Below are 13,294 nucleotides of genomic sequence, written 5' to 3'. Positions count from 1 at the left end.
AAAAATCCCCTAAAAATTGGGGAAAAATCCCTAAAAATTGAGGTGAGAACCCCCAAAAATTTCAGGGAAAACCCCAAAAAATTGAGGTGGGAACCCCCAAAAAATTCAGGGAGAAGATTTCAAACCCTCCTAAACTTGAAACTCCCCAAAATTTAGGAAAAAAACCCCAAAAATTCAGGGTGGGAGGAGCTGAAAACCCAAAAAAAAAAAAGAAATAAAAATTAATTTGGGGACCTTATTACTGAAAGGGGGCGTGGCCTCGGTGTGGGGGCGTGGCTTAAATGGGGGCGTGGCTTAAAGTGGGGTGTGTAGTTCGAATTGGGGGTGTGGCTTAAATTTGGGGGCGTGGCTAAATTGAGAGTAAGAGCAGAGTGGGCGTGGCTTTGTTTGATGAACATGGCTTAAATTGGGGGCGTGGCCTAATTGGAAGCGCGATCTGATTGGACGAGTTTGATGTGGGCGTGGCTTATTTATGTGGGCGCGGTTTATTATGTGGGCGCGGCCATTGAATGAGTAGTTATAATGAGGCGGTCAATGTGGGCGTGGCTTATTTTTGTGGGTGTGGCCAAAGAATGCGTTGATAAAATGGGGTTGTTCGGTGTGGGCGTGGCTTAGTTGTGTGGGCGTGGCCAATGAATGAGTAGGTATATATGAGATATGTGGATTGTGGGCGTGGCTTATCTCTGTGGGCGTGGCCAATGACTGAGTGGTGTCTGCGGTGTGGGCGTGGCTTATCCGTGTGGGCGGGGCCTGTGTGGGCGGGGCGGGTTTAAAAGGCCCCGCCCAGGGGGCGGAGCGTCACTCGAGGCCGCCCCGTGGAGCCGCCGCCATGCCCGAGGCTAAAGCCGGTAAGGCACTCATTAATTTAATTAATTAATTTAATTAATTTAATGAATTAATTTAGCAGCCGCGGGGGGGTTAATTGGATTGGGGGGGGGTTAATTTAATTTGTTTCGTTTAGTTAATTCTTTGAATTTGTTTGAATTTGTTGAAATATTTTATTTTATTTTATTTTATTTTATTTTATTTTAATTTGATTTGATTTAATATTTTTCTTTTATTTCATTTTATTTATTTTATTTTAATTTATTTTAATTTATTATTTTTATTTTATTTCATTTTATTCATTTTATTTTATTTTAATTTAATTTGATTTAATATTTTTATTTTATTTCATTTTATTTATTTTATTTTATTTTAATTTAATTTAATTTAATTTTTTTTTTTATTTCATTTTATTTATTTTATTTTATTTTAATTTAATTTAATATTTTTATTTTATTTCATTTTATTAATTTTATTTTATTTTAATTTGATTTAATATTTTTATTTTATTTCATTTTATTTATTTTATTTTATTTTAATTTAATTTGATTTAATATTTTTATTTTATTTCATTTTATTTATTTTATTTTAATTTATTTCAATTTATTATTTTTATTTTATTTCATTTTATCTATTTTAATTTTTTTCTTTTATTTTATTTGAATTATTTTAAACATTTAATGCATTGAAATTATTTTTATCGAATTATTTGAATTTATTTTATTTTAATTTAATTTAATTTAATTTAATTTATTATTTTTATTTCATTTTATTTTGTTTTATTTTATTTTATCTGAATTATTTAAAATATTTAATGCATTGAAATTATTTTTTTATCGAATTATTTTATTTTATTTTATTTTATTTTAACTAATTTAATTTAATTTATTAGTTTTATTTCATTTTATTTTATTTATTTTGTTTTGTTTTGTTTTATTTTATTTTATCTGAATTATTTAAAATATTTAATGCATTGAAATTTTATTTTTTAATCTAATAATTTGAATTTATTTGAATTTATTTTATTTTTAATTTTTTTATATTTCTTGAAATTTATTTTTTAAACGATTTGAATTTATTGAAATTATTTTATTTCATTTTTAAATTGAGTTTATTGAATTTATGTCGCTTATTTAATTGAATTTATTGAATTTGTTGAAATTTTTGAAATTTTTATTGAATTTATTGACTTTTTAAATTCTATTTATAGAATTTATTGAACTAATTGAATTTATTGAATTTATCGAATGACTTGAATTGATCAAAATAATTTTATTTATTTAATTATTTGAATTCATCTCCTTTTAAAATTTGAATTTATTGAATTTCTTGAATTAATTAACGGGTGTTAATTAATTAATTAACGAGCTGATTAATTAATGGAGGGAAATTAATTATTCCAGGGGAGGAGAATTAATGGGAGTAATTAATAATTAATTAATTAATAATTCTTAATATTTCTGCCTCAAAAAACCCCAAAAAAATCCTCAAAAAATTTCCAAAATAATCCCCCAAAAATAAAAAAAAAAATTTTAAAAATCCAAAAAAAATTCCCCAAAAATTCCAAAAAAATTCCAAAAAATCCCAAAAAAATCCAAAAAAACACAAAAAAAAAAATCTCCAAAAAATAAAAAAATAAATCCCACAAAAAATCCTCAAAAAAATTCCAAAATTATTTTTTTAAATTCCTCAAATGAGTCAATTAATTAATGGGGGTTCATTAATTAACGGGGGAGGAAAATGGGAATTTTGGGTTGGAAAAATTGGGAATTTGGGGTGGAAATTTGGGAATTTTGGGGTTGAAATTTGGGGATTTCGGAGTGGAAAAAAATGGGAATTTTGGGTGGAAATTTGGGGTAAAAAATTGGAATTTTCGGGTAGAAAATTGGGAATTTTGGGATGGAAAAAAAGTGGGAATTTTGGGTTGAAAAATTGGGAATTTGGGGGTGAAAATATGGAAATTTTGGGGGTAAAAATTCGGGATTTTTGGGGTGAAAATTTGGGACTTTTGGGATAAAAATCTGGGAATTTTGGGGTGAAAATTTGGGAATTTTGGGATAAAAATCTGGGAATTTTGGGATAAAAAATTGGGATTTTTTGGATGAAAGTTTGGGATCTTTTAAATGAAAATTTGGGAATTTTGCAATAAAAAATTGGGATTTTTGGGGTGCAAATTTGGAATTTTTGGGAAAAAAATTGGGAATTTTGGGATGAAAATTTGGGGATTTGGGGGATGAAAATTCGGGAATTTTGGGATGAAAATTTGGGAATTTTGGAATGAAAAATTGGGATTTTTGGGATGAAAATTTGGGAATTTTTGGGACAAAAAATTGGGATGAAAATTTGAGAATTTTTGGGGTGAAAATTTGGGAATTTTGGGACAAAAAATTGGGATTTTTGGGGTTGAAAATCTGAGATTTTTGGGATGAAAACTTAGGAATTTCAGGATACAAAAAAAAAGGGAATTTCTGATGGAAAATTGGGATTTTGGGGATGAAAATTTGAGATTTTTTGGGATAAAAATTTGGGAATTTTGGAATAAAAATCTGGGAATTTTGGGGTGAAAATTGGGATTTTTGGGGTGAAAATTTGGAATTTTTTGGGATAAAAAATCAAGATTTTTGGCCTACAAAAAAAAAGTGATTTTCAGCTGAAAAATTAAGATTTTTTCCACAAAAATCTCTGAGTTTTGAGCCAAAAAATTGGGATTTTTGGGGTGAAAATTCGGAATTTTGGGGGGTTAAAAACTGAAATTTTGGGGGTACAAAAAAACCCAGAATTTCTGATGGAAAATTGGGATTTTTGGGACAAAAATTTGGGATTTTTTGGGTGAAAAATTGTGATTTTTGGGATGAAAATTTGGGATTTTTTCGGATGGAAATTTGAGGGTTTTGGGGATGAAAATTCGGGAATTCTGGGACAAAAATTTGGGATTTTTGGGGTGAAAAATTGGGAATTTTGGGGTACAAAAAAAAGGGAATTTCAGATGGAAAATTAGGATTTTTTGGACAAAAATTGGGAAATTGGGGACGAAAATTTAGGAATTTTGGGACAAAAATTTGGGATTTTTGGGGTGAAAATTTGGAATTTTTTGGGATAAAAAATTGAAATTTTTGGCCTACAAAAAAACCAGAATTTCAGCTGAAAAATTAAGATTTTTTTCCACAAAAATCTCTGAATTTTGAGCCAAAAAATTGGGATTTTTGGGGTGAAAATTCGGAATTTTGGGGGGTAAAAAACTGAAATTTTGGGGGTACAAAAAAACCAGAATTTCAGATGGAAAATTGGGATTTTTGGGACAAAAATTTGGGATTTTTTTGGATGAAAATTGAGGAATTTTGAACCAAAATATTGAGAATTTTTGGGGCGTTCCCTGTCCCGGCTGCAGGTGCTGAGTCAGCGCTTTGGGGGGGGGGGGAGGGGACACTCAGGTGACACTCACGTGACACTCAGGTGACATTTGACCCCCCGCTAAATCCGGACCCGGGGGGGGGGAGGGGACGAGATTTGGGGGGGTCGTGACATTTTGGGGGGACAAATTTAGAGGGTGACAAATTTTTTTTGGGGGGGGGAGGTGACAATTTTTTGGGGGATTTTGACAATTTTTGGGGGGTTTGGGGACAATTTTTTTGGGGTTTTGTGACGTTTTTGGGGTGACAATTTTTGGGGGTGACAATTTTTGGGGTGACAATTTTTTGGGGGGTTTGGGACAATTTTTGGGGGTGACAATTTTAGGAGGGTTGTGACACTATTAAAAACTTTTAAAGTTTTTTTTTAAGTTTCGTTTGATTATTTATTATTTATTATTTATTATTTATTAATTTTTTTTATTTTAATTTTAATTTTAATTTCATTTTCTTATTATTTATTATTTATTATTTATCATTTTCATTTTCATTTCCATATCTTTTATTATTTATTATTTATTATTATTTATTTTTTATCTTTTTTATTTTCATTTCCATATCTTTTATTATTTTTTTAATTTATTATTTTCATTTTCATATCTTTTCTTATTTATTATTTATTATTTATCAGTTATTATTTATAATTTTCATCTTCATATATTTTATTATTTATTATTTATTATTTTTTCATTTTCATTTTCATATCTTTTCTTATTTATTATTTATTATTTATTATTTATTATTATTTATTATTTATTATTTATTATTTATTACTTATCATTTTAATTTTAATTTTCCTTTTAATATCATTTATTATTTATTATTTATTATTTATTATTTTATTTTTAATTTGTTTCATATATTTTATTATTTATTATGTATTATTATTAATAATTTTCATTTTCATTTTTTCATATATTTTCTTATTTATTATTTTTATTTTTATTTTTATTTTCATTTTATTTTTATTTTCATTTTCATATATTTTATTATTTATTATTTATTATTTTATTTTCATTTTCACTTTCATATATTTTATTATTTATTATTCATTATTTATTATTTATTCTTTTCATTTATTATTTTCATTTTTATTTTCATTTTCATATTTATTTATTATTTATTATTTATTATTTTCATTTCACATATTTTATTATTATTTAATTTTTATTTTTTATTTTTTTCATTTTCATATATTTTATTCTTTTTATTTTAATTTATTTTATAATTTTTATTTTTATTTATTTATTGTTTTCATTTTTATTTTCATTTTCATTTTCATATATTTTATTATTTATTATTTATTATTTTCATTTTTATTTTCATTTTCATTTTCATTTTTTTCATATCTTTTATTACTTTTATTTTTATTTATTTTATTATTTTTATTTTCACTTTTATTTTCATTTTCATATATTTTATTATTTATTATTCTCATTTTCATTTTCATATATTTTATTATTTCTTATTTCTTATTTCTTATTTTTATTTTAATATCTTTTATAATTTATTTCTTTATTATTTATTATTTATAATTTTCATTTTCATTTTCATATCTTTTATTATTTATTATTTATTATTTATAATTTTCATTTTCATTTATTTTCATATATTTTATTATTTTTATTTAATTAATTATTTTTATTTTTATTTATTTTATTATTTATATTTTCACTTTTTTTTATTTTCATTTTCATATATTTTATTATTTCTTATTTTCATTTTCATTTTCATATCTTTTATTATTTCTTATTTCTTATTTCTTATTTTTATTTTAATATCTTTTATAATTTATTTCTTTATTATTTATTATTTATTATTTATTATTTTCATTTTCATATCTTTTATTATTTATTATTTATTATTTATAATTTTCATTTTTATTTATTTTCATATATTTTATTATTTTTATTTATTTTATTATTTTTATTTTCACTTTTTTTTATTTTCATTTTCATATATTTTATTATTTCTTATTTCTTATTTATTATTTTTATTTTAATATCTTTTATAATTTATTTCTTTATTATTTATTATTTATTATTTTCATTTTCATATATTTTATTATTTATTATTTATTATTTATAATTTTCATTTTCATTTATTTTCATATATATTATTATTTTTTTTTATTTATTTATTTTTTTAATTTTATTTTATTTTTTTTATTTTAATTTCTTTTATTATTTTCCTTTCCCTGGGTCTGTCACTTGATCCGGGGGTGTCACTTGAGCCTGGCCTGACCCTGCCCCGGGTTATTTTTAATTTTTTATTATTTTTGGGGGGATCAAAACCCACATTTGACCCCCCGGGAATTTGTCACCCAAGCCCGGGGAAAGCGAAATTTATTTTTAGGGGATGGAGAATTTAAAGGGATTTTTTGGGGGTTTTTTTGGGAGTTAATTTGGATTTTTAAAGGACTTTTTAGGGATTTTTTAGGAATTTATTTGGGATTTTTTAGGGATTTATTTTGGATTTTTTAGGGATTTTTTAGGGATTTGTTTGGAATTTTTTGGGATTTTTTTGGGATTTTCGGGATTTATTTGGATTTTTTAGGGATTTATTTGGATTTTTTAGGGATTTATTTGGGATTTATTTGGGAAATTTTTAGGGATTTATTTGGGAATTTTTTAGGGATTTATTTGGGAATTTTTAGGGATTTATTTGGGAATTTTTGGGGATTTATTTGGGATTTTTTAGGGATTTATTTTGGAATTTTTTGGGATTTATTTTGGATTTTGGAGGATTTTTTTGGGGATTTATTTGGGAATTTTTGGGGATTTATTTTGGAATTTTGGGGGATTTATTTGGGAATTTTTAGGGATTTATTTGGGATTTTTAAAGGATTTTTTAGGGATTTATTTGGGAATTTTTTGAGATTTAGTTTGGATTTTTTAGGGATTTATTTTGAATTTTGAGGGGATTTTTTAGAGATTTATTTTGGGTTTTTTAGGGATTTGTTTGGGATTTTTGGGGATTTATTTTGGATTTTGGGGGATTTTTTAGGGATTTATTTTGGAATTTTGGGGGATTTATTTGGGATTTTTTTGGATTTTTTAGGGAATTTTTAGGGATTTGTTTTGGATTCTTTGGGGGTTTATTTTGGATTTTTTAGAGATTTATTTTGGAATTTTTGGGGATTTATTTGGGAATTTTTAGGGATTTGTTTTTGATTTTTTAGGGATTTATTTTGGAATTTTGGGGGATTTATTTGGGAATTTTTTGAGATTTATTTTGGATTTTTTTAAGGATTTTTAAAGGGATTTATTTGGGATTTTTTAGGGATTTATTTGGGATTTTTTAAGGATTTATTTTGGATTTTTTGGGGATTTTTTAGGGATTTTTTGGGGATTTATTTGGGATTTTTTAGGGATTTATTTTGGAATTTTGGGGGATTTTTTAGGGATTTTTTGGGATTTTTTTTATTATTTTTTAGGGATTTTGGGGGAATTTTTTAGGGATTTATTTGGGATTTATTTTGGATTTTTAGGGATTTTTTAGGGATTTATTTGGGATTCTTTGGGGATGTTTTTGAGATTTTTTAGGGATTTATTTGGGATTTTTTTGGGATTTTGGGGGGATTTTTTAGGGATTTTTTTGGGATTTTTTGGGGGATTTTTAAGGGATTTTTTAGGGGTTTTTTTATTTTTTAGGGATTTGTTTTGGATTTGGGGGGATTTTTTAGGGATTTATTTGGATTTTTAAAGGATTTTTTAGGGATTTGTTTTGGATTTTTTGGGGATTCTGAAAGGATTTATTTTGGATTTTTTAGGGATTTATTTGGGATTTTTAGGGATTTATTTTGGAATTTTGGAGGATTTATTTGGGAATTTGGGGGATTTTTTAGGGATTTATTTTGGATTTTTGGGAATTAATTTGGATTTTTGGGGGATATTGCAGGGATTTATTTGAGATTTTTGGGGGGATTTTTTTAGGGGATTTTTGGGGCTTTTTAAAGGAATTTGGGGGTATTTTTTTGAGGATTTGGGGGGATTTTGGGGGGATTTATGAGGGAATTTTTGAGGATTTTTGAGGGAATTTTTGGGGGGATTATTTTAGGATTTGGAGAGGATTTAGGGGGGATTTTTTGGGATTTTTTTGAATTTTGGGGGGATTTTAGGGGGAATTTTGGGGGAATTTTTTGAGAATTTTCAAGGGATTTTTAAGGGATTTTTAAGGGATTTTTGGGAAACTTTTTTTGGAAATTATTTTGGATTTTTGGGGGGATTATTTGGAGAATTTTTGGGGATTTTGGGGGATTATTTTAGGATTTGGGGGAATTTTGGGAGGATTTTTTGAGGAAATTTGGAGGGGATTTTTTTGAGGAAACTTTTGGAATTTTTGGGGAATTTTGGGGGGATTTTTTGAGGATTTGGGGTGATTTTTGAGGATTTTTGAGCGAATTTTGGGGATTTTTTAGGGGGATTTTTTAGGGGGGATTTTTTTAGGGAGAAATTTTTTATGGGGTTTTTTTAGGGGAATTTTTAGGGGAATTTTTTGGGTGAATTTTTAGGGGGGAATTTTTAGGGTGAATTTTTTGGGTTTATTTTTTAGGAGGAATTTTTTAGGGGAATTTTTTTAGGGGGAATTTTTTAGGGGAAATTTTTTAGGGGAAATTTTTTAGGGGAAATTTTTTATGGGGATTTTTTAGGGGAAATTTTTTAGGGAGAATTTTTAGGGTGAATTTTTTATGGGGATTTTTTAGGGGAATTTTTAGGGGTTTTTTTTTCGGGAAAATTTTTTTGGGGGATTTTTTGGGGGAATTTTTTTAGGGGGGATTTTTTTGGGAAAATTTTTTTAGATGAATTAATTCAGGATTCAATCCCACCAATCCTTTTTTTAATCCCCAAAAGCCGCCAAAAAAGACGTGAAAAAGGACAAAAAAGAGGCGAAAAAAGAAGAGAAAAAAGAAGAGAAAAAGGAGGAGAAAAAGGAAGAGAAAAAAGAGGAAAAACCAGAGGAGAAAAAAGAGGAAAATGGACAAAAAGAAGGAGAGGAGACACCAAAAGGTGACGGGGGTGGGGGGAAATTTTGGGGAAAAATTCGGATTTTTTCGGGGATTTTTGGGAATTTTGGAGGGAATTTTTTTCAGATTTTTAGGGGAATTTTTAGGGGATTTTTCGGATTTTTTTCGGATTTTTTAGGGGATTTTTTAGGGAATTTTTTCAGATTTTTAGGGAATTTTTTAGGGAATTTTTTTTAATTTTGGGGGGAATTTTTTCGGATTTTTTAGAGGATTTTTGGGGGGATTTTTTGGAATTTTGGAGGGAATTTTTTCGGATTTTTTTCGGGGATTTTTTAGGGAATTTTTGGGAATTTTTTCGGATTTTTTAGGGGATTTTTTAGGGAATTTTTTTGAATTTTGGGGGGAATTTTTTCAGATTTTTAGGGAATTTTTTAGGGAATTTTTGGGAATTTTGGGGGGAATTTTTTCGGATTTTTAGGGGAATTTTTAGGGGATTTTTTGGAATTTTGGGGGGAATTTTTTCGGACTTTTTAGGGGATTTTTTAGGGAATTTTTTGGAATTTTGGAGGGAATTTTTTCGGATTTTTTAGGGAATTTTTTGGGAATTTTGGAGGGAATTTTTTCGGATTTTTTAGGGGATTTTTTAGGGGATTTTTGGGAATTTTTGGGGGGCATTTTTTCGGATTTTTAGGGGATTTTTTGGGGAATTTTTTGGAATTTTGGGGGGAATTTTTTCAGATTTTTTAGGGGATTTTTTCGGGGATTTTTGGGAATTTTGGGGGATTTTGGGGAATTTTGGCGGGAATTTTTTCAGATTTTTTAGGAGATTTTTGGGGGGATTTTGGGGAGAATTTTGTGGGAATTTTGGGAGGATTTTTAAGAAATTTAGGGGAGGAATTTGGGGGTTTTGGGCCCCTCCCCCCCCTAATCCCCCCCCTCATTTCCTTCCAGAACCCAAAGACGATTTAGGTGAGTTTTTTCCCCCCTCCCCAAAATCTCTGCGACCCCTCCCCGAATTTGGGGACCCCCCTGACCCCTCCCTGACCCCTGTGACCCCACTGACCCCTCTGACCCCTCTGTGACCCCTGTGACCCCCCTGTGACCCCCCTGACCCCCCTTGACCCCATTGACCCCACTGACCCCTCCTTGACCCCCCTGACTTCCCTTGACCCCTGTGACCCCTCTGACCCCTCTGTGACCCCTGTGACCCCTGTGACCCCCCAGACGATCTGAACCCCCCCGAGCCCCGAGACCCCGACGGGCTTTTCATCAGCAAACCCCAAAATGTTCTCGTGGAGAGCGGTGAGAGGAGCTGGGGGGGCTGGGGGGATTTGGGGGGTCCTTGGTGGGTTTGGGGGAGACTTTGGGGGGTTTGGAGGGTCCTGAAGGGATTTGGGGGGGGGTCCTGGGGGGATTTGGGGGGGAATTTTGGGGGATTTTGGGGGTTTGGGGAGGGGTTGGGGTGGATCTGAGGGTCCTGGGAGGGTTTTGGGGAGGATTTGGGGACATTTTGGAGGGTCCTGGGCGGGTTGGGGGGGGGTTGGGGGGAATTTGGGGGGATTTCGGGGTTTCTGGGGGGAGATTTGGGGGGATTTGGGTGGATTTGGGGGGGATTTTGGGGGCATTTGGGAGGTCTTGGGTGGGTTCTGGAGGGGTTTGGGGGGTCTTGGGGGATTTTGGGGGGTCCTGGGGGGATTTGGGGGGTCCTGGGTGGGGTTTGGGGGGATTTTGAGGGGGTTTGGGGGGTTGGAAGGGATTTGGGGGGATTTTGGGGGTCCTGGGTGGGTTTGGGGAGGGATTTCAGAGGTTTGGGGGCGATTTTGGGGGGGATTTTTAGGGGGGTCCTGGGGGGATTTGGGGGGATTTGGGGGTGTTGGGGGGATTTTGAAGGATCCTGGGGGAGATTTTGGGGGTCTTGAATGGTTTAGGGGGGATTTTGGGGGATTTGGGGGATCCTGGGAGGGGTTTTGGGGGGTCCTGGGGAGGATCTGGGGGGGGTTGGGGGGATTTTGGGGGATTTTTAGGGAGGAAATTTTGGGAGATTTTTTTTTAAATTTTGGGGGGATTTTGGGGGGGGGAAATTTTGGGGAATTTTTTTTTTTTAATTTGGGGGGGATTTTTTTAGAAATTTTGGAGGATTTTTGGAAACTTTTGGGATTATTTTGGGGTGTCCCCAGGGGGGGACATTCAGGTCTCGGCCCGCGTGGACGGCTCCCAGCTCCCGGCCAAACCCAGCGTCAAATGGTTCAAGGGCAAATGGGTGGAACTGGGAGCCAAAAGTGGGGCCCGGTTCCAGTTCAAGGAGAGCCTCGACAAGGAGACAAAGGTGCCAACTGGGAGCGACTGGGTTATACTGGGAGGGACTGGGAGGGGACTGGGATAAACTGGGAGAGGTAAAAAGGAGATTTGGGGGGACTGGTTTATACTGGGATGGACTGGGATAAACTGGGAAGGACTGGGAGAGGACTGGGAGGGGACTGGGAGGGAACTGGGTTATACTGGGAGAGACTGGGAGGGACTAGGAGGGACTGGGATGGACTGGGAGGGACTGGAAGTGACTGGGAGAGGTAAAAAGGGGATTTGGGGGCACTGGTTTATACTGGGAGGGACTGGGAGTGTTACTGGGAGCACTGGGAGTTCTCCACTGCCACCCTTGTTTGTGTCCCCGATGTCTCACCTGTCCCAGGTGTTCATGGTCTGTCACCTGTTCTCGCCTGTCTCACTCGTCCAGGATTTCATGTTCTCACCTGTCCCTGTCTCACCTGTCCCAGGTGTCCCCAATGATGTCCCACTTGTCTCACCTGTCCATCTCACCTGCCCAGGTGTACACCTTCGAGCTCTCCATCCCCAGTCTCCCCTGTCTCACCTGTTCTCACCTGTCCAGGTGTCCCATTCTCACCTGTCTCATGTCTCACCAGTCCCAATGTCTCACCTGTGCAGATGTTCATGGCCTCTCACCTGTCCATCTCACCTGTCCCAGGTGTTCACCTTCAAGCTGTCCATCTCCAATGTCTCACCTGTCCCCATGTCTCACCTGTGCAGGTGTCCCAGTCTCACCTGTTCTCACCTGTCCAGGTGTACACCTTCGAGCTGTCCATCCCCAATGATGTCTCACCTGTCCCATTCTCACCTGCCCCACCTGTCTCAGGTGTCCCATTCTCACCTGTCTCACCTGTCCCAGGTGTTCATGTTCTCTCACCTGTCCCCATGTCTCACCTGCGCAGGTGTACACCTTTGAGCTGTCCATCCCCAATGTCTCACCTGTTCTCACCTGTCCCATTCTCACCTGTTCTCACCTGTCCATCTCACCTGCCCAGGTGTACACCTTCGAGCTCTCCATCTCCAATGTCTCACCTGTCTCACCTGTCCCATTGTTACCTGTCCCACCTGTCCCAGGTGTCCCCAATGATGTCTCACCTGTCCATCTCACCTGTCCCAGGTGTACACCTTCGAGCTGTCCATCCCCAGTGTCTCACCTGTCCAGGTGTCCCATTCTCACCTGTCCCAGTCTCACCTGTCCCACCTGTCTCACCTGCCCAGGTGTACACCTTCGAGCTGTCCATCCCCAATGTCTCCCCTGTCTCACCTGTCCCACCTGTCTCACCTGCCCAGGTGTACACCTTCGAGCTCTCCATCTCCAAGGTGGTCCCGGGTGACCGGGGCGATTATCGCTGTGAGGTCACGGCCAAGGACAAGAAGGACAGTTGTTCCTTCAACATCGACGTCGAGGGTGAGAAACACCAAAACCACCCCAAAACATCCCAAAAACACCCCAAAACACCCCAAAAATATCCAAAACACCCCAAAATACCCCAAAATTACCCGGAGCACCCCAAAAAAACCCCAAATCTCTGGTGTCCCCCCAGCCGGGCGTCCCTCGGGGTCGGAGAACGTCCTGCAGGCCTTCAAGAGAACGTGAGTGTGGGACCCCAAAAACTGACCTGGGACCGCAAAAACACCCCGGAACACCCCAAAAACACAACTGGGACCCCAAAAAACTGATCTGGGAACCCAAAAAACCCACCCAGGACCCCAAAAATCCCCCATGGGACCCCAAGAATCCACCTGGGAACCCAGAAATCCACCCAGGACCCCA

At 34.2% G+C, this 13,294-nt stretch overlaps 1 protein-coding gene across 1 annotated transcript in view; it reads left to right on the top strand.

Annotated features, from left to right (window-relative positions):
• The first annotated feature begins 665 nt into the window (after positions 1-665).
• Positions 666-13,294, top strand: part of MYBPC2 (myosin binding protein C2) — a 46,680-nt gene continuing 34,051 nt past the window's right edge. Inside the window, exons 1-7 of the mRNA XM_083882094.1 lie at positions 666-848; positions 9,086-9,241; positions 10,150-10,167; positions 10,423-10,500; positions 11,376-11,524; positions 12,811-12,928; positions 13,065-13,113. Of these exons, the coding sequence (XP_083738220.1) occupies positions 830-848; positions 9,086-9,241; positions 10,150-10,167; positions 10,423-10,500; positions 11,376-11,524; positions 12,811-12,928; positions 13,065-13,113 (587 nt within the window). The 5' untranslated portion in view covers positions 666-829. The remainder of the gene's footprint in view (positions 849-9,085; positions 9,242-10,149; positions 10,168-10,422; positions 10,501-11,375; positions 11,525-12,810; positions 12,929-13,064; positions 13,114-13,294) is intronic.

This window comes from Zosterops lateralis (assembly GCF_965231275.1).
Source record: "Zosterops lateralis genome assembly, chromosome: 37".
NCBI lineage: Eukaryota > Metazoa > Chordata > Aves > Passeriformes > Zosteropidae > Zosterops > Zosterops lateralis.
Note: the sequence above shows the minus strand (reverse complement) of the source record. Positions and strands in the feature narration are given on the sequence as shown.